Genomic DNA, 21,933 nt, shown 5'->3' with positions numbered 1-21,933 from the left:
AGGGGTGGGATAGAGGAGAGGAGAGGGAGATAATACAGGGGAAATTGCCCTTTTAGATTAAGCACTTTTTTGGTATTTTCAACAACGAAAATAAAAAATTTGCCCCCCTCCACTGGATTTTGAGAATTCTAGGGATCTTTTGTCTTATTCTGTCTTATCATATTCGAGTTCCTTTTACTCCTTGTGTCAGGTCAGATTTTAAATCTTTGATTGCGAGTCATATTATGAGGAACAAGTTGCCCGAATCAGCTCGAAGGTGCCACGCATTCGGTTTGTTCCAAAAAATGGTTAAGAATTCTTTGGCTTCTTAGAAGTTATTTTATCTATTTAATTTGTTTATATATATTTATTGTTATTTTATTGGAGTATATTTGATCTACCAATCTACTTAATTAATTTAGTCTATTCAATCTATTTAGTTTTGTCTTCTATAGTTTTTATTTTATTTATATTTTTTCTTCTCCTTTTTGTTCTTCTCTCTGTGAGTAAGTGATTATTTTTTTGTTTTTGTCTTCTCTGAGTAAATGACTCGTTTGACTTCCTCTCCTTTACAGGCCAAAGAGCCTTTGGGGGAATTGTGTATTTCATAATGAATAAATCTTATCTTATTTTTCCTTTTCTTGAGATTCTTTTTTTTATCTTCATTAAAGAAAAATTAGGGGAAAATCCTGCCCCCCCCCCCTTTCAAGAATTGGCACTCCTGCTTGTGGTTTAATACGGTACAAGAACCACCTGTAAGTCTTTATGATTAGGAATGTGATTATTTCAACTTTTTTTGTTTGTTTCTTTCTTCTCTGTGTAAATGACTCGTTTGTCTTCCCCCTTCTTTACAGGTCAAAGAGTCTTTGGGGGAATAGTAAAATGTAATATTGTATGTGTATTTCATAATGAACAAATTTTATCTTGTTTTTCCTTTTCTTGAGATTCTTTTTTTATTTTATTATACAAAAATTAGGGGAAAACGCTGCCCCCCCCCCCATTTCGAGGATTGGCACCCCTGCTTGGGGTTTAATACGGTACAAAGAACCGGCTGTGAGTATGCATGATTAGGACTGTAACTTCTATTCTTTGACTTCCCCAATCTTTTTAAAAAAAAAGCACAATTACTACGATTCATTGTTCCAATACTAATAAAAAAAACTACTCATAATGCAAGAATTACTCAGGAAAATGCAATATACAAGAAAGAAATCCCTTCATAGCTGGGATATACAGAATAATACCGAACCCTTATTATCTTTTCCAAGTGTTAATGAAGATTACTGTTTTAGGAATACACCTGGCGGAGCCAAAATTTTAAAACACATAAAATTTAAATGATTTAGAAATTTTAATTAATTTAAAAAAAATATTTAAGAATACTTACAATTTTAAGTATTTAATTTTAAATTGAATTTAGATTAAAAAGATTAAAAAGATGTAAGATTTTTTTATTCAATTTTTTAGAAGATTCAAAAGGCCAAACAGGAAAATTTTGAAAAAAAAAAACTATTTTAATATATTTATTCCCTGTCCCAAAACCAGAAAAGACTAGTACCTCTAAGGTTATGAAGTGTAAGGAATGATGAATCATCAAACCGAATCAGTTAACCCCAGGTCCAAACCCGTTATTGCCCCTTGACACAGTCTTGAACATAACTAGTGCTTTTATTTTTTCATGAATCATATTTCAACTTGGTTATTGCTTGAAAAGTTTTAAATAGTATGTCCCAAGAACCGCTCTTTTTCAAGGAACATGATGACGCACAACAAAACATACCCAAGAAGTGAAGTTAGGTTAATCCTAATGAAATATAACCTTTTGTTTAAATAAAAATATAATTTGGTCTATATATTTGCACATTAGGGGGGGGGGGGTAGAGTATTTGGACAGCACCCCTAACATAACCTAACCTATTCCCCCTCCCCCATGTGCAAATAAATATTCCGAATAATACGAGTCCAATGATTCTATCACCCATCACTTGTCTTTGCGGCTATGAAACCAGTTTTCTGAGATCTAACATCAGCGTAATTCTTGAGTGTGTTTTATTTAATTAACAGTATTGGCCCTAGATACCTGCCAAGGAAATTTCAAGACAATACAGGCACTTTTAAGTGGAAGGTAAGTGGGGCTCTGAATTGGCACACAACTCTGAAAATTGGTATCCTCTTTCCCATAAGTTTCAAGCTACTGAAAATTTGTTAGTGAAGGGTAGTATCTGAGGTTTCATGGACCTGATTAGGCTTTGACAATAGAGATTAAAAATTCTTGCATGATTACAGTTCAAACTAGACGCAATACACCAACACTTCAGTTAAAAAGTTAGCAGGGCAGGGCTGGAGACATTGGTAGATCTAGGGGTAAGGCCCCCCAAGATTTTTCTGGCACCCTATTTTCCTGTTTTTTTTTATTTTTTTCACTCCTTTTTTAGAATAAATTTGTCAATTTGGTCAATTATTGGCACCTTTATCACATCCCCCCAAGATTTTGCTCATTGGTGCCCTTGTCACATGGGGCCTCACCCAAGATTTTGCTCAAGATCCGCCCCTGGCTGGAGAAACGTTAAAGTATTAACCGGCTAACTCTGCTTCTCCAGTAATACAGCTAGAAAATCCGTACATGATTCCAGTTAAACAAACTAAATCCTGCAAGCCTTTCTGCTACAAATTTTGCACAGGGCTGTCAGAGACCATCAAATCACAAAATTCAAAATCCTTGTATGATCTTTGTGATAAAAGGCTGGCAGTGAAAGGGGTAGGGATTCTTATAGAGGCCACTAGCCCACTTTGCTTCTCTAATCAAATGTGTTGAAATTCACAAAGTCATTCTGATTCCACTGGCCTGCAGCTCAGGGAGCTCAAGGGCCCACTGTCGTCCTCCTAGTGTACAAATTAAAAAAATGATTGCCTGATATAACTGCCTGTCTTCTGGAAAGTTCAAAGTGGGAGGGACAGGGGACTGGAAAGGTATATTGGTTAAATTTAAACAAAATGTGATGACTTAATGTAAACATATATTTAATGGGCAAATTTAAAATTAATGGAATGTTATATATTTGAAACCAGCATTAAACATACCACAAATTTAATTAATGCAGGTTAGGTCAGGTTATGGGCAGGCAGGTTAGGCACCTTACTGGGATCTAATTTGGACTGTAAATTTTTGTTCATCTAGTTTAACAGCTTTCCCAGATTTTTTTTTCTAATATAACTTACACCAAAACGAATTTCTTGGGAACAACAGCAATTAAATGACTGACAATATTTTTCTTTTCAACTCCTCCTCAAAAGAAAAAATTAAGGAGATCTCCTCCTCAAGGATAACATTTTAACTTTGAGGTTTTGAGCCTTTGTTTTTGACTTGCTTGACCTTTTTTTGAAAAGTGAAAAAAAGCAAAACAAAAAAAAGGAATTAAATTTTGTCAGATTTTTAATTTCAAATTTGTTTTCTTTGTTTTTTAATATCACGGATACAACAAAAAAGACAATCTTCTGTTCAATTACATATAGTCAATTACATAATAACATATAATTGATCTCAAATTATCAATTACAAATGGTGGCAAACAAAAATATTTGATGCCAAACAGCACTGACAGATAATCTTCCCCCAGATTGTGTACAGTTTAGTTATATCATAAAGATTTTAAAAATTGTACCATATGCCTCAAATTGGAGCCAATGGTCCCATAGAATTCTGATTTTTCCTGGTAAATAACATCATTTTTCTTTCTTCTCTCTTCAAATTCTTTATAAAGGGGGTGTCTATTTTTCTTAGGTAGAATGAAGGCTTGGCTTTGCATACGCTTATACATATCAATTTTGAATGTAAGTTCAGTCATTTCTGAGCAATGAAGGGTCAAGAATAAACAGGTATATTTGTGCAAGTCTTGTATTTGTCTTGCTTTTCTCTTCAGTTTCTTCATAGTTTTCAGTGGGTATCCAGTTTCAGATACAACTTGTATGATATGCAAGAGAAAAACATTAAAGCAATTAGTTACAAGAATAGCAATGTTGTGATTAAGATAGGAAATGAGGTTAGTAGTTGGTTTTTTATTGAATCAGGAGCTAAACAGGGTTGTGTTCTATCCCCCTTTATATGGATTATTTTGATGGACTCTGTCTTAAGGAGCATAGGAATGGCAATGGTAGAACCTGGAATCAAATGGGGAAGAAAATTTTCCTGAACTTAGATTACGCTGATGATTTAAGCAAGATGAGAGTGTGAGTAAAATGAATGAACTTAGCTGTTTGGTGAGTTCAGGCTGCTATAGGTTTGAAAACTAATGCTAAGAAGACTAAGTTGCTAAGGCTAGGATAAGTGAAGATGAAAAGGTGACCCTGGCCAATGAAAAGAATGTTCAAGTAGATAGCTTCACTTACTTCGATAGTGTTATAATTAAAGACTGTGGGTGCTGCAAAGATGTTAAAAGTAGAATAGCAAAGGCTCAGGGTGTTTCTTCACAGTTGAAAAAAGTTGGGAAAAACAGGAAGATAAGTGTTTAAACCAAGATTAGAATATCTGAAGCTACAGTGATGACAGTGGTCAAATATGGCTCTGAACCAAGGGCACTCCAAAAAAAGAGGAAGATTTTCTAGATGTTTTTGGAGAAATTGCCTTTGGATTGTTTTGGGTGCCTGACCAACTGACTGTATTTAAAACAGTAGGCTGTACAAAAAGTATGGTTCAATCCTGCTTTCTAGGCATATAATAAGAAACATGTTGAGATGGCTAGGGCACTTTCTGTGAATGAAGGATAAAAGATCACCAAAGATTGTCTAACCATCTAGGGCTAAATGGAAAACAGGTCATCTGCAGTAGGGGTGGGGGGGGGTCAAAGACTGATTTAGGTAAATATGGAACAGTCCACATTTCTGACCTACAAATAAACTGAACATACCACTCAATGCCTTTTTTTATGCTCTTTCCAAATATAATAATTGCGTTTGTTGCCAATTCAATTTTAGGCCCTTTACAGACTGTCAAAGGTGATCCTTTTTTCTCTTATTATAGACACAGCTTATATACTCCCATTAGACTAGTGTCACTCTTGATAAAACCAGTTCAACCATAAATTGAATCAACAGTGATGAAATCAAGAATAAATAAACAATATGGAAAATACATAACATGGGCTATATATTAAGACAAGGTTAGAAAGGCTAGGTTAGATTAAAACTGAATTTGCAACAAAATTGATCATTATATTCAGAAACAGCATAAAAAAAAGACATTGAGTGGTATGTTCACTTTATTCATAGGTTAGGAATGTGGTCTGCTCTATATTTAAGGGAAGTGGATTTAAAGAGGGAAAAAGATTTAAGGGAAATGGGAACTTCCTGGAAGGGTATGAAGAGGGAGGCTTTGAAGAGATTGGGATAGATTCAAAGCATGCACAGCTGTATTGGCCTCAGGCAGCATGGTGCTGCAGTGAGTTGTTAATAGTAGTAGTAGTAGTCAGGGCCAGATCCACTAGGTGCAGGGCCTGATTGGAATTTGTTTTGCAGGACACTTTCTATATGTTAAATTTTTAAGTAAATTCATAGTATATATATATATATATATATATATATATATAGCTATGTGGCAGGTTTTTAAATATTGATTCTCATTGCCACATGTCTTCTATCCCAGTGAAGCAACAGGTCAATTTAAATCATCCTCCACTTCTTACAGTTTCATGCAACCTTTAGCATAGTTGTTTGTGTCTTGCAATATTTCTTCCAAGAAGTCCATTGGGTTATGAGACATCCCATGATATAAAGGATGTGCAAGATGCTCTTTAGCAGTTTCATCAGATTCTAAAAAGTACATTTGGCCATATGAATGGTAAAAAATTACCTTCGGGGGTTTGTGATGGATGTGCCACTAAATTGATTTTGTGATAAATTTGTCAAGCTACTTTGAAGCTGAAACATTACAACTATTTATGGTTTGATCATTGCTTATATTGAATGAAGCTAAAGCAAGGCATGAGTTCAAGTTTTGTATTTTTGTGTGGAATTCTTAGAGAGTAAGTGATACCCTATAAAAGGCCAAACCAATTCATTTGAAAGTTATGGAGGTAGCAGTGCAATTCAATAAAGCAGGCCTTAAATAAATCACCTCTGTTGGACATTGAAGGGTCCCAATGACTTGTAATTAACACTTGCATAGTTTAAGGCATTTTGTAGGTTTTTATTGGGTTTTCCACCACAGTTTGTTGGTGTTGAAGATTGTGATGGTGTTGTTCTTCTAATGTAATATAGATATATAATGTAATTAACAGAGGGGTGATGTCACCATGGCTTACAAGCTACTGCATGCTGATTCCTCTTCTCAGAAGCCTTTCCAACTTGATGAATCATCCAGGACAAGAGGGCATAGTAAGAAGCTGCTTTGGAAGAGAGTTCACAGCAGACTCCACAACCACTATTTCTCCAATAGTGGTGGCCCCCTGGAATAGTCTTCCCAATAAAGCTGTCACTGCTCCCTCTGTTGATGCATTCAAAATCACTGCTGATAAGAAATGGTCCACCAAACCATGGAAAACAGAGTGGGATGCTTCCAAGCCAATGGCTCCCCTCATCACTGACCAGCATCTCTACAGGATTTTTTCCTTATTTCACTGGACAATGCAATCTGAGGTAATATTTCTTTCTTCTTTACTTTTATTTTCGACTCATTCTGTTTCACAGTATTGCTTGTCTTCTAACAACACAGTTCTTTGTTCTTCACTGTCATTTTTGACACGTTCTGATACTTTCTTTCGTGTGTCTGCTAACCCTACAATTCTTTGTTCTTCACTTTCATTTTGGCCATTTTCTGCTTGTTGTTTATGGTTATTACTACCACTTATATTCCAACTGCATATTTCTTTGCTCTTCTTTTTCATTTTTGATTCATTGTAATTCTCAATGCCTCTTATCTTTTAACAGCATATTTATTTTTCTTCAATTTTATTGTTGACTTGTTGCTTTTGCAAGTATTCTAATTACATATTTCTTTGTTCTTAATTTTTGTCCATCATTGCTTCAGACATTTATTCAATGCCCCTTGGCTTAGTATGCCCCTTGGTAATGAGTTTGACAAGCCATTACTTAGTTAGTTTGCTTCATAAGATTTTGAAGCATCTAGATGAACCTGAATGCTGGGTCAGCCTCATCACAATTGACCTAAAGAAAGCATTTGACCTGATTTGCCATAGAACTGCAAGCTATTGACAAATTTTATTATTGATGTGTAGTTGATAAGAATAGTTGCAAATTTTCTTTCAGGAAGAAGTAAAAAAATAAGCATAAATCAGCCTATTCTGATCCCCAGCCAATTTACTGTGGAGTTCCTCTACTTTTTAGTGATTTTAGTCTCTCTACTTTTTTTAGTGATGGTAAATGAGTTGGCAAATGATGAGTCAAATTGCTTTAAGTTTGTTGATGATCTATCCATACTGAAGCTAGGTGATAAGAGTGTTTCAAGTGAGGCAGATAGAATAATGGCAAGTTTATCATGCCAAGCTGAGGAGGGCAAAATGATCATCAATTGTGAAAAATTGTTTGTATTAACTTATTCTTTTGAGGGACAGTTCATTGCTTGATTTACAGAATGTTTCAGGCACCATGGATATCAAACTCTTGGGAGTTTATATCACACATGACCTGAAGTGGGAAAAACAGACACAGGAGATGATCAAATCGGCAAACCTGGGTATCCTTTCCTTGAAACTCCTTGCTCTTCAGGGTGTCCTAACCCCCCTCTTATTGGGTATTTTTTTTTTTACATTTGTTAGACTGCTGGTAGAATATGCTTGTCCTGTTTGGCATTACAGCCTGACTTCAGACCAGAAGGACCACCTGGAAGGATCCAGTACTAAGCTCTTCTGGTAGTGTAGAAATCTCCCAAAGTACCTTATTGCTCCCTTTTAAGACAATTTTTACTTAATACTCTTTCAACATGCCATGATGAATTATGTTTTAAAATTTGGTGTCTGTATTTTGTAAAATCCCCTGCTTCCTGAAATTCTCTACCCTGAGCATCTGATTTTGTGCCAAAGGCTCCTGCAACATTTAGCCTACCTGGTTCCAAAAATTCAGCCAGTACTAGCATGGCATATGTGGTATGCAAGTAGTTTTGTTCCCTTTTTGTCAGTTTTTTTTTAATTCTGTACCCACTCATCAATAGTTGTAGCCTATATATTTATTTTCTTTAATTTATTTTTTATTATCTTTTTTTTTGTTTGAATTTGTGATATTTAAAATCAATGTATAATTTTGCATGACAATGGCTATGGTTGAGATTTTTATATGTTTTATATGTTTAGTCCCTTATTAAGACAAAAACTGCTGCTGATTGGATGACTGTTTTATAGCATTTGGAGATAAAATTGATATTTATTATTATTATTATCTTAGCTGCTCTGATTGGTCTTGACAATTTAGATGGCCTAGGTTTTTAATTTTCATCCATGCATTTACATATCTCATACTGTTCTCTTTATCTTGTCTTATTTGATGGTCCAGTTTGTTCATTTTGAGTTTATGTTTTTGCCCCCTTTGTCCTCATTTTGAGGTTATGTTAATTTATGTTTTTGTCCTCTAGGTATTATGAAACTGCAGAAAATGTCTTTTGAAATTTACATAACCTAATATGAATAAATGAATTTACATGTTTCTAAGTTTTGTTCTATAAATTCTTCTAAATCTTTGAAAATCTAATTTTCTTGTGTAGGGTAAGTCCCCCAGCACTCAGTTAGGGCCTAATCTTGGCCAAATATTCTGATTAAAAAGTATCTTTCCTATACATACACATCAGGCTCCTACAATAGGCTACTTGGTGCCTTTTTTTATGCTCTTTCCAAATATAACAATCATTTTTGTTGGAAATTAATTTTACCCCCAACCCTATATATCCCAATTCAGGATATAAATTTGTATATTAGGGGAGGGGGTTAAAGTTTATTTCTGACGTAAATGAGAGCTAAGTTTAAACTGGGACACATCTAAAAATTTTGGAAGCCTACCCAAGCTTAGGCCTGGCTTAACGTAGGCTAGTTTTGGATTAGAGCACAATAGATCTCTTTTTTTGGCACAATGAGTTGATTTAAACTATAATATTTCAAAGAACAAACCACGTACGAGTAATAAGAATTCCAGTCAGATATCCTTGACTTGTTTGGACTGGAAAAATCAAACTAAATTGACAAGAATACAGAATTATCAGAGATGAGCTTCTGTCAGAAATACAATTTTTAAATTTTCAACCCTATATATCATAAGCTATCTACGTAGCTCATCTTACTGTGGATATTTTGTTTCACTTTCTATTCATATTAGTTATTCACATATTGTAAAGTATTTTGGCCTGTGTATAGCGTCAGATCGAGTTGAAAGTCGTCCAAAGAAGATATAACCTGATGTGGAATCTAAATAATCGCATAGAATAAAAAAGAGGATAAGCTCTATTCAGAAAATTAATTCTAGAAGTAAAGAGAAAGGCATGGAAGAATTTTATAAATAATCTGAATTTTCAAAAACCCACATCAAAATTTTACTAGTTTATAAAGAAGATGAATAATACCAATACAAATCCTAAAACCTATCCCTCTATAGAATTTGGAAATAAGACAGTTATTGAAAAGGATCAAAAAGCGCAAGCAGCTGGTAAATACTAGCAGTCAATTTTTGATAAAAAGAAACCCTAATGTATTAAAGAATCTAAGAGACCAACAGAATTAGGAAAACATGGACGAGAAGAATAATAGAATAAACCTCTCACTAAAGAAGAATGGGAAGAAACTATACTTCCCATGGACCCGACGAAGTTTTGCCTCAATTTTTTAAAGCTCTACCTGACAGTTGGAAAAATATTCTACTGGAAATATGAAGTGAAGCAGGGACACAAGGAAAGCTTCCAAATATTTGGAACTATGGTGAAGCAATAATGCTTCCCAAACCTTTGAAAGATGCATCCAAAATAGAGAGTTGCAGATATATTACACTTTTACCAGCCTTTGCAAATTTGTCTTGGAAAATGATAAATTCTATAATGTTTTAAAGGTAATTACTTGGCTAAAAAAAAAAAAAAAAAAAAAAAAAAAAAAAGGCGGAGAGAGAAGAAGAAGAAATGGACTGTCATCCTACTCCTGCAATTGAGATAAATGTGCACTTGGACGAGGCTCTAACCTTACTCATCTATCCAATTACCTAGGACAAAACAGTATAACCGAACCAAAGATATTCAATGTGGACTCGAAAAAACTAGGAGCACTGAAGATTGCCTAAATAGTTTGAAACAAGAAGTTTTATTTGTCATTCATTATGCGAGGATTCTGTTGACATTATTATGGACATTGTAGATGCTTTTGACAAATTGTTGCTTAGAAAAATGATTTTGGGAATTATGAACCCAAGTGTAAAAGATCACGTTCCAAGTTAAAATCAGGATTGGAGGCTCGTTAAGGTCGGAACTCGGAGCACCCACGCTTCAGAGCCATATTTGACCACTGTTATCATTGTAGCTTCCAATATTCTTCTTATTCTGTTAGGCGTTAAGTGGGATTTTCGGTCAAATCTATTCAGCCCTTTTCTTTTTGACTCTCTGTATGAGATGCTTCGGGATATTGGGGGTGGTTATTCGTTGTTTATCTTGAGATGGCATGATTTTGATTATGTGTCTTGCAGTAGCTCTTTTGATTCCAGGAACTGAATGATCAAGCTTCTATTCTTAATATATGAATTAAGATATTCTAATCATAGTTCACAGGCTTATCTTCCTGTTCTTCCAAACTTTGATAAAATGTGAAAAAAAACCTGTGCTTAGGCCGTTCTATTTTTAACATCATCGCTGCACGCAGCGTCTTTACTAATAACACTTCCTAAGTAAGTGAAGCTGTCCATTTGAGGGATGTTCTCGTTATCCAGCATCACCTCCTCACCTTCACTTATTCCTAGTTTTAGCGACTTAGCCTTCTTAACATTAATTTCCAAACCAACTTTTAAACCCTGAACTCTCAAAACCTTCAAAAATTCATTGATGTTGCTTGAATTTTCATCCTATGCAAATATAAAACTCCTCTAAAGCCATTTCTGACATTAAGGACTTTGAATCCACGCTTCAATTGCTGGGTCGGTTTTATGAGGACAAGTAGCAAACCTGTCGCCCAACCATGCAACAGCAGGGATCCATCCCTGTCAAGTAAAGCATCAATCCACGGTGCCACAGAAGGGTCGATAAAATAACACACTTATCACAATGTTTAAACCCAAATTTTGTTCTGAACGTCTTTACAGGTGATAATCGAGCCTCTTACTCAGGAGGGTTTGTCGCTCGATTCTTTAGATTGGGTTTGCATGCAAAACAGCAAGCTTTTTCCGATTTTGCACCTACCTATAATTTAGCTCCTCGTGCACCTACCTCCCTGGAAAAGTAATTTGTAGCCATGACATATCTGACCTATACACCATTGTGCTGAAAAGATTAAAGAAGTTGTAACAGGAGTTTAGCTGGAAATGAATTGTGGGATGCTTTGCCATACGATATTAGCGTTTATTCGTTATGTGATACTTCACTAACGACGTTTGTATTTTTGTGGGGAATAAAATTAATTCATTAATTTTGCAAAAATTTCGTTTTCTCCATCCTTTTTAGGCCATTCCTTATTTTTCAATCTGTTCCAAGTTTCTCGTTTTTACTATCACCCTGCTAATGAATGCCAATTAAATAATAAAAAAAAAATTTCAACAGAAAGCAAGGAACAACAATAAAACTTAAAACGAACAAAAATTATTCCGTATATGAGGCGATTGCCCATCCTCAACACCTCGCTCTTTGCGCTAAAGATTGTTTTTGGTGCTTTTAAAAATCTCCTTGTTCTAACAGCCTTTGTGTTTCTGGAGCTGTTCTTAGAAATTGGGACAAATGGTCAAACTTTATCGTAAAGAGCAAGGTGTCGAGGAGGGGAAACCCCCTCATATACGGAGTAATTTTTGCCTGTCTTGAGTTTTAATGTGGCTCTTTATTTTCAGTTGATAAAACTTGCTTTTTTATTTAACTTGCGATCGTTTTTAAAAAATGACGATAAATCTGGCTACCCCTCCATGGAAAATTCCTCCCCTTACGGAAGACTCCTCCCGTAGCAAGTTCCTCCCATGTAAATACCCCCCCCCCGAAAAAATCCCTCCGTACAACTCCATCCTCACTGAAAATCCCCCCCCCCTGTAAAAATTTGTGCTGAAGATTCCGCCTAAAAAATTCAACTTAGCATACTTTCATTTGAAAAAGACTTTACGTTCTCATAGATTTTCCAATCCCTCCGGCACGCCCCCCTTCTGTGGAAAATTTTTCCGGAAATCTCTTTCCACCCCCAGTTGGACGTTGCTTGGTGTTTGGATTGTTGAATAAATATAATGAAACACCTATCTCTTTGAAGTTTGAATTCATACTAATCATACTGGTAAAAATACACTGGCTGATTTGAAAGATTCAACGAAAGATATCAGTTATCCAGACTGCTAATACACACAATACTCTACTCATACCAGCAGTCACACCTGTCAATAAAACGTCGGCTAAATAATCTAAAAATTCATAGTAACCTTAATAGCTTAAAAATAGTCTAAATAGTCTATAAGCGTTGCCTAAATAGTCGTACCAGCAGTCATACCTGTCAGTAAAACATCGTCTAAATAGCCTAAAAGTTCTCAATAGCCTAACAATCTAAAAATATTCTGAACGGTCAAAAAATGTCGGCTAAATAGTCATACCAGCAGTCAAACCTGTCAGCAAAACATTGTCTAAAAAGACTAAATAGTCTTTATTCTTTACGTTTGACCCTTGGAAAACTACTTTCGGCAAGCTTTTTTCTGAAAAAGAAATCTCGCTCGCAGCTCACTCGCTCACCACGCCTTAGAAGGGCGCCCATGATGAGCAAAACATCTACGAAGAAGTCATATAAAAAGGCATTGCTAGAATCCTTTGGTACGAGACCTGGTCTCCTTAATATTTCTTTAACCTTAATCTCCCTGATCTTTCAAAGGAAGAACTACATTTACTTTTCTGTGATATTTCTACATTATGTATTACACAAAAGCAAGTGATTGTGCGAGAAAAGAAACACATACGTAATATGTTTTTGGAGAGGGGTCTATTGTACCCCCCAGACCTTTGTTTCTCCCCCTAAAGATTTTTAATGGCGTAAATGAAATGAGGAAACTTAATTTTTTGCATAATTTTTCAATACTTTCGCATAATATTTTAATTACATTTTCTCAATAAAGCAAATTTTTCTTAAGAGGCGGCCATGTTAAAAAACGTATAATCTAGCTTTTAAATTCAAAAGTTTCTGCCACAAAGCTCCCCAAAGATTTTGATTGTAATCCCTTCATAATTTTTCTGAAATCGCATCACTGAAAACAAACGGACAGATCGAAAATACGGCACAAAATTTGTAATGCTACTTATGCTATATGATTTTGGAGGGGGCCCGCTCTTATACTCTATAAATAGTCTTTAGTGAAGGTGTATGGTGACAGAACATTGGTGGTATTTTGACTACCTCTGAAGTACCCATAAAATCTAATTAAGTGTAATATAAAAACAAAGAAATGAATATAACGACGACAAACGGGTCTATGGCCAGTAAATGAAAGCGAAAAGAAACAACAATTTTTTTTTTTTTTTTTTTTTTTTTTTTTTACGCTGAAGACGCCTTGTTATATACGGGTGAAATATTCGTAGGGTTTTGTTGTTTCTCTTCGCTTTCATTTACTGCCCATAGATCCGTTTGTCGTCCTGCCATTCATAAATAATTTATGCGAAAAGCAAGTTCAATTTTGACTTCATATGCATTTGGTTGGCCCATGTCTACACTGGGCCACGTCAGAGGCAAGCTTACTTTTTATACGTATATATATTTTTTAAGTTAGTTCGTGTTTAGACTCCATGTTCAGAGTTGATAATATATAGTGTGTTAGAATGGAGATTAGAAATATAAGTGAGTTATCTTTTCTAAGACTGTATTGAATATTTCCCCGAACCCTGGTGGGGTTAGAAAGTGTGTATGAGAGGTTTACCGTCCTCGTAATATCCACTGTAGGACCCTCTCTCCTCTAAAGAGAGAAAGATATGGAGAGATTATTGGTGGCACAGGTTATGGCACCTTGGGACAAATAGTGTGGCACTTACCCCCCCCCCCCCCCCAAGAGGTAGTAAGATTGTAGTACCCACACCAGTTATAAAATCAGCACGGAAGAACTTGTTGAACCCGTGGGACAGCTCGATCGCGCTACTATACTCTAGCGGACTGTAGCTTTATATTACCATACCGAAAGCATTTATAAAAGCAACGAATGTATTAAGAGGGTAATTACAAGTTTATTTACTGATTACCTTTTAAAACAATTGAAGTGAAAATTTTACTATTATTAATAAGCTATTACATTCTTAAGGTATTTTGAAAATTCTTTTTTATCCCATTCAATTGCTCTTATGCTTAACCAGTTGTTCTTAAAGCCTAGGGGACGGAAAGTTAGACTTCAGCGTAAAGAGCGAGGGGCTGTCTGTTTAGTTGTGATATCGCTTCTTTACCTTCAAAACCAAGAAAAAAAGAGTACACATACAAATATCAGGGCTACCCATGCAAAGAAGTAATTACCATTGTTGTTTAAGTTGGGGAGCTACAAGTTTTTGTAGCGGTTTTTCGATAATGGTGATTTGGATGATGTACTTTTTGTTTTGATCCGACTTCGTTTACAGTGGCTTTCAGGCTATTTTTCGAAAATCTCATAAATTCGTTTTCAAAATAACATTTTACTATTAAGATCAATGCAATTTTTTCTAACTAGACAGTTTTTCCAAAATATGTTTTTGAACTTTTGGTTATTGTTGGTCGTGGTTCACTCTTTACTAGGTTACCGCTCTTGCTGCGACCAGGATTCGAAAAATCAGCTTTTTATATCCAAATACTCATCAAGACCCACTTTTTCTGGGAGGGGGTTCAATTCCTATTTCTAAAATTGTACAGTTTTCTACGGCTAACAGCTTTTGTTGAGCAAATTTATAATTAGTACATTTTACATATTTAGAATCAGCATATGTTATAGCTTTTATTGTTCCATATATTTTAATCAAAACTTCTCTTTGTTTTAGAATTTCAGTTACTATTATCACGTGTAGGTCTCTAATTATAGTTTAATATCTGTGTGAACTCAGTCTTGGCCTCTCGACAAGCGAATACTTACAGTCTGATTTGAAACAGAAACGAACCGAATATTCGACCAGTCATTTTTTTATTATATAATTTTTTTAATTATATATAATTAAATTATTTAGTTTTTTTTACCGTGTGCGCTTTTGTTTGACAAGATGAGTGAAAGATATTTACAAAGAAACAAATTGAGGACATTTTTAGCCTATAAAAATGGGTATAAATTTACAACCAATCCAGGTCATAAGGAGACATGTTAAGAAAACAATTCTTACTTCATAATATGCATAATAATCCTAGTTAACATATTATCCAGGGGGAGAACTATTTTCCCTGTTTTTTAATCACATTTTCAATATTTATGTCAGTTCTCCAAGTTTTGAAAATCACTTTAAAACAAACACCCAAGAGCCATCTAGCTAATCTAACCTAACTTAACCTAAATTTATCAATAGTACCTTATATATTTTTATTAGATGGCATTGATAGTGTTTAACTTTCAATGATAGAATATCTGAAAACGGAAAAATGCAGTAAAATCTGTTTATTTTTCACAGTTTTGTTATAAAAATTGTGCAACAGTGAAAGAAATGATGAAAAGGGTTCTCCCCCTGGAAAATATTTTAACTAGGACTATTTTGCATACTATGAAGTAAGAATTGCTTTCTAAACATGTCTCCTTGTGACCTGGAGTGGTAGTGAATTTATACCTAAAAATGAAGAGAAACAGTGCAAATATTTCGGCCGAGACCTTCGCTTTCATGTAACGTTGAAAGGATACACAGGGTAACGATGAAAGGAAGACCCTTTCACCGTTACAAGGAAAGGGCCTTCTTTTATTTTAATGATTGTTTTTTACAAAATGTTTTTGTTTTTCTATTTTTGCACTAAGGATGGTTGAGCGGAGGTGTCGGCCAAAATATTTGGACTTTCTGAAAATGGGTTCGTTTTTCCTTCTTTTCCGTTCCTTTTTCTCATCTTCCTATGTTTAGCCAGTGTAGTCTCAGTAATTATGTACAAGCGCAAATCTCCCCTGGGGAAAATCATTAGAGCAAGTAGCTTTGACTTAATAATGCATTCGAAGTAGTAGAGGATAGCTCGGGGAGAGGGGAAGGGCAACAGAACAAAATATTTAAGATTTCAATAAGATGGGAGGGGCAAAAGGAAAAGACATTTACGATTTTACGAATGTTTGTCCAGAAACTTAGTAAATTCTAGGATGTAGAAGAGGGCCCTGAGGCCCTCGCCTGCTTACATCCCGAGTTCTGCTGACCAAACAATAAACTGTACAAAAAATGCAGTTCAATTCCACTTTCCATGGCTATAATGAGAAAGTGGGCATTTTATGTGCAGAACCATCACATAAATACCAATTCAATGGACCAGAAACTGGGAAATCAAACAGATTAGCATTTGTAACTGCTTTGAAGAAAATAAAAGCGTTAAAAAATATGTAATTAATTTGTTATGTTGTATAAATGTCAGTGTTTTAATAACACTTTAGTTCAGCATATTGTACTAATTACAATGCTTTAGTACTATTTAAGTACCCTGGAATAAAGGGACCATACATTTTTTCAGGAGGGAGAAGGATACTAGGATGCCCGAAAATTGATTGAGACTTTTTTTTAAGTTTAATCTATACCACTAGCAGAGCCGTATCCAGGATTTTTTTATGGGAGGGGGGGGGGTACAAAACCGCGTCAAAAATTAGTTTATATTCATTTTCGTTGCGTTTTTTTTACGAGTCGGACAAAAATTTCGGGGAAGGGGGTTCAAACCCCCTAACCCCCCCCCTGGATACGGCCTTGACCAGTAGTAAAACTGTTTCCTGTTAACGGATTTGTTTTAGACAGCTTCGCTTTTTATTAAAAACTGGATAGACGTAGTAATTTTCAGGCTAAAATCGGTTGTATCTTTTCATTACAGGTGCAGTTAACCAAGGCCGTACCCAGGATTTTTTTTTCGGAGGGGGTTCTACTAAAAAAAAAATGGAGGGGGGGGGGAGTTACAGAAAAACCTCAAAAAACGCATACAAAATTTGTTTACGTCCATTTTTGTTACGTTTTTACGAGTCAGACAAACATTTGGGGGGGGGGGTCAAAACCCCCACCCCCCCCCCCAGATACGGCCTTGCAGTCAACACTAGCTTTTGATCTAAAAGATCTTTCTAAATTAGCGCTCGTTTTGGGCGTTAATTTACCCTCAGTTAACTAAGATTGAGAGTCTAGCTCAATAAGGGTGCATATTTCTAAAAATGTTTTGCTGAAGTAACACAGAAATTTAGGAAATAGATTTCAGTTTAAGATTCATTTTAAGAGAAATTTTATTGATATGTCTAAATAGATTAAATCTAATATTATTTTTTTAATCTACGAAAACTTTACAGCGAATAAGGAGAAGACAATTAATTTTTTTTGAAAAAATATTAATTTCTTGTTTTATATGAATAATATAAACTAATTCTTAAATCTGTGCAGCTTGTGATAATAGCAGGAAAAACGGAGGCAAATAATCCATTCTACAAAATGTTTTCTAGCGATAAAATGAAACGAAGATGATGAAATCTAAATTTGTATGTTGTTGCTAGGGTAAGAAAATTTGAATAAGAAGTTTGACAGGTGTTTCTTCTAAAAATGTTAATGGCGATCCACAAAGTTTGTGACTTGGCTCTTGGGAAAAATCGGTGCCACAGACTGTTTCAAATTTTTAAATAGATGGCGTTAGCAACACTGCAGGGCATACGCAGGGACCTTAGTAGTCAAGAAGCGTCCTTAATCCAATCACCAAGTAATTTCCCTTTGGCGATATTTTATCGCGGTCCTAAGCTGTATGGCTTATTTCAGACAAGGACAAGTTGGGCTTAAATTGGGGAAGGGTTTTAATTTTTACGTCTTATCCTAGATGATAATGTTATTGAATTTGTGCCTACTATAGGTTATCTAGGTTTGCCCATTTCGTCAGATTTGAAAAGTGTTCGTGCTACGCTTCTTGAACATTTTATTCCGGAGACTTGATGCTCAAATGGATCCCTTATAAGAGCTAAGAAGCTCTGTAACCGTACTGTGTTGGTCCGCCTTTATAACGCGTTTGTGATCCCGCATATATTGTCTTTAGAAACTATTTGGAGGCTATTTCTGGAGAAGAAGGATAAAAAAAATGATTAGTTGTGCTTTCTATAAGTATATGAAGTTTTTGTTGGGAATTTCAATTTGGGCTCGTAATCGAATTATTATCCGTAGATATGCGATAGTTGGCTTGAGTCTCGACGCATCGGAACGGTCGGTAGCTTTTCGTAATTCGCTTGATCCGAATCATAGTTTTTTCAATGCAATTGTGTGAACTATTGTGTATATTTTTTAGTTTGATTGTTTTGATGTTTCATTTTCTTTGAACTCCACAGTGTATCATTTTTATGTTTTTAATGGGTAATAAAAGTAATTATTATGACATTATTATTAAAACAAATTCTTTAATATTTACTGACAATAAAATCCTAACTTAAAGAAATAAATTTTCAAAGTCAATTTTTTTTTGGCTTTTTCGAAATCACCTGATTTACCTAAACTTTGAAAGCAATTTAGACATTTAACCATGAAGGAGTGACAGTAGCAAAACACTTCCAAGTCACAGACTTTGACTATGATTAGAATATTGCCCACACAGAGGAAGACGCACAGAAAGCCTAAGTGATGATGGACAATGTCACATATTATTCTGCCATAGTTGGCAGATTAATTGAATGAGGATTAATCCAATAAAGGCCAGAGTTGTGTCTCCTAATCCCCAGAGTCACCTTTCCTTATCCCTCAAGTGGAAGAGCATTGATGAAGTTAAAAAGTTTATCGGCCTCGGAGCCGTTGTGAATTCAAAGGGAAATTCTGAACAACAATTTGAAAGACATATCCGCCTCTGCCTGCTATGATCAGCTCTATAAACCACGATGGAAATGTCGAAACCTAACTAAGAAAATTAGAGTCTACGAAAACACCGTCAGAAGCCTTCTTATATCTGGATGCAAAGTTTTGTTTGTTAGTACTTAAAATAGAAGAAGAAGTTTAAAATAGAAAATAGGAGAAGACTGGATGTATTCAATTACAACTGTCTCTGTCGCATTCTACGCGTTCATTGCCATGAATGAATATCCAATATAGAGATCCGTCTATGCTACAAACAACAACATCCAGCCTCTGAAATTCTGAGGAGAGAACGGCTCTTGTGGCTCGGTCATTGTTTGCGCCATGGTGATCGGCGATGCATATATGAGTCAACTATAAAAGCAGATCCATTTGAAAAACTGAAGACGGGAAAATGGAGGCCATTTGAATTCATTTCAAATGGCCATTTGTATTCATTTGAAACAATTATTGTTTCAAATGAATAAAAGTCAATAATACAAATGTTAACAGAAAAATGTCGATAATACAAAACAACATAAAGTTAATCGGAGGCTTTGGCCTTTTCGTTCAACTTTGGCCTCTTCGTTCAACGTTAAAACTAGTAATTATCCAAACCAGCAAATATGTAACCATAGATCTTTAAACCAAATTTATGAGAATCAAGAACTTAGCTATATGTTCAGCTGCATGATAATTACGCCTTTGAACGAATCTGGTACGTAATATTTACGAAATACAAATATAAAGTTTATTTACAAAATCCACTATCTTTCACGCAGGAATATTACACTTTTTTTTTTAAAAATACCTTGGATATTTTGCCTTAGCATATGCTATTTTGGCGTTATATTAAACTAATTAATTGAACTACGTTAATTTTATTTTTGGTTTAATTTGTTAATTAATTTAACTCTTTTTTATTTAAGTTAAATTATTATATTTAATGAAACATATTATTCTTCAAATATCCGTCTCCCAAACCGATAATACGGTAAACACAGCTTTAAAAATAAATCCATTGGATAAAAACCCATTAGAAGACTCGTAAGACTAATTTCCTTAATTGTCAAGTATGCCCTTTTTTTTGGGCATGGCGTCTTCCCAGTGTCCAGGGGAAGAGCACTTTTTTCCCCTGGGTTTGACAACCCCCTCCCCTTCTGAATTAAGAATTTTGATACAACTCTGACTTAAAGTGAAATTGGAATGGCAGTCTTTTCCTTCTTCTCTGTTAGGACACGTGGCTCATGCTCTATGACAGCAAACAAAACACCCTGTAACAGAAAAATAAAATTAATCAATTAATGAAAAACTATTCAATTATCAATTGAAATTTAAATTATAATTAAATCTAGTTAGAATTTAGTGAATTAAAATGGAGTTGAAATACACTTGTATTACAAAAAGACGTGTAACCATTGGCGTTATTACTGCAGTTTAGATTGTGGCTGTAATATCCAATTAAAATACATCTGTATTAAAAAAAAAACAACTCAAAATTAGCTTAACTTTTTATTGAAAAAATAGGTTTTATAAATTTGATTTAAATTGTGATTAAATTAAGCAACAATTTAGAGAATAAAGACATAAATACAATACAATTGAACAGAAAAAAAAACACAAAAACACAGCAGAAGTGGTATTATATCTGCAGTTTTGCTTGTGAGAGTAATTTAAAATTAAAATATAGTTGCAGTAAACCATAGAATAAAAATACAGTAATTTAGAATTTAAATAGATTGAAACTAAAATATAGTTGTACTCAACATTTACAAAAAAGGGTAAATTTCTCCGAAAAATCTACTCCTTATCAATGGAATTCAACTATAATTGCATTAAGTAGGAATTTACTGAATCATAGTATAATTACGATACACTTGAGCTGGGAGCAAAATTTTTGCAGTTTGCTTTGTGAGAGCAATAAAGAGTTAAATTCAGTTGTTCTAAAAAAAAAATGTACAAAATTGCCACAAATTTTGACATGAAAAGAAGCCTTGCCAAATTGGGTTCAAACTACAATTCAATCAAGCATTAGTGAATTCAAATGTAATTAAAATCAATACAATTCAACTGAAAAAACCCCCAGCAAAATTGGTGTTATTTATCCACTTTGGTTTTTGAGTTAGTGTAATAATTATTATATCAGAACTCAAACAGTAGGCTGTACGAAAAATGTGGTTCAATCCCGCTTTCTAGGGCTATAATAAAGAAATGTTGAGAAGGCTAGGGCACGTTGTGCGGATGAAGGATGACAGATTGCCGAAGATTGTCCTTTTCGGTCAACCGTCTAGGACTAAACGGAAAGCGGGTCGTCCTCGTTTGGGGTAGGAAGATGTCATAAAGAAAGATTGAACGGACATGATAACGTTCTGGGTGGGTTTAAAGAGCGATGCTTTGCATAAATCGGAAGAGAAGAGGAGCGTGCGTAGCTTTGCTGGTCTCAGGTAACTTCGCGCTGCAGTAAGTCGGTAGAAGTAGATGAACTCACCGAAACAAGTCAAGGCTCAGGCCACAAATTCATATTACCTCTACACTCAAATAGCCGCTGGGGTTTCGGTGACTCCCTGCGCTTGGCTATTTGACGTAAGGTTGGCCTATTTTTTTTTCTTTTATAGAGGAGTCATCCTTTATAGTGTCAAGCTGTCCACCACTGTTTTCCTCTGTCCCAGGTGCCCCTACCCGCCAGCGTTGGACCGGCTTATGCAGGCAACACTGGAAGGAAGAGTCATCCACAACTTGCCAGTCATCAGCACTTCAGATGTCTAGGGCTAGGGCAACTGACCCCCAACGCATAAATTTTGTGGCAGCAATTGCTGGCTTCAATCCATTCAATGTTGGCGGCGTATTTCACAAAACACATTGCCTCGTGGGTGAAA

General features: G+C 35.1%; 2 protein-coding genes across 2 annotated transcripts in view; one reads left to right on the top strand and one right to left on the bottom strand.

Annotated features, from left to right (window-relative positions):
- Positions 1 to 21,933, top strand: part of LOC148940336 (protein capicua homolog) — a 330,670-nt gene that overhangs the window by 166,293 nt on the left and 142,444 nt on the right. The gene's annotated exons all lie outside the window — the stretch shown is intronic.
- LOC148940339 (UPF0415 protein C7orf25 homolog) overlaps positions 19,786 to 21,933 on the bottom strand; it is a 39,171-nt gene continuing 37,023 nt past the window's right edge. Inside the window, exon 6 of the mRNA XM_089106418.1 lies at positions 19,786 to 20,331. Within this exon, the coding sequence (XP_088962544.1) occupies positions 20,248 to 20,331 (84 nt within the window). The 3' untranslated portion in view covers positions 19,786 to 20,247. The remainder of the gene's footprint in view (positions 20,332 to 21,933) is intronic.

The sequence above is a fragment of the Artemia sp. Qi Xiang Cuo genome, chromosome 20, assembly GCF_049724085.1.
Source record: "Artemia sp. Qi Xiang Cuo chromosome 20, ASM4972408v1, whole genome shotgun sequence".
NCBI classification, from domain to species: Eukaryota; Metazoa; Arthropoda; class Branchiopoda; order Anostraca; family Artemiidae; genus Artemia; species Artemia sp. Qi Xiang Cuo.
This window is presented reverse-complemented; position numbering and strand designations above follow the sequence as displayed.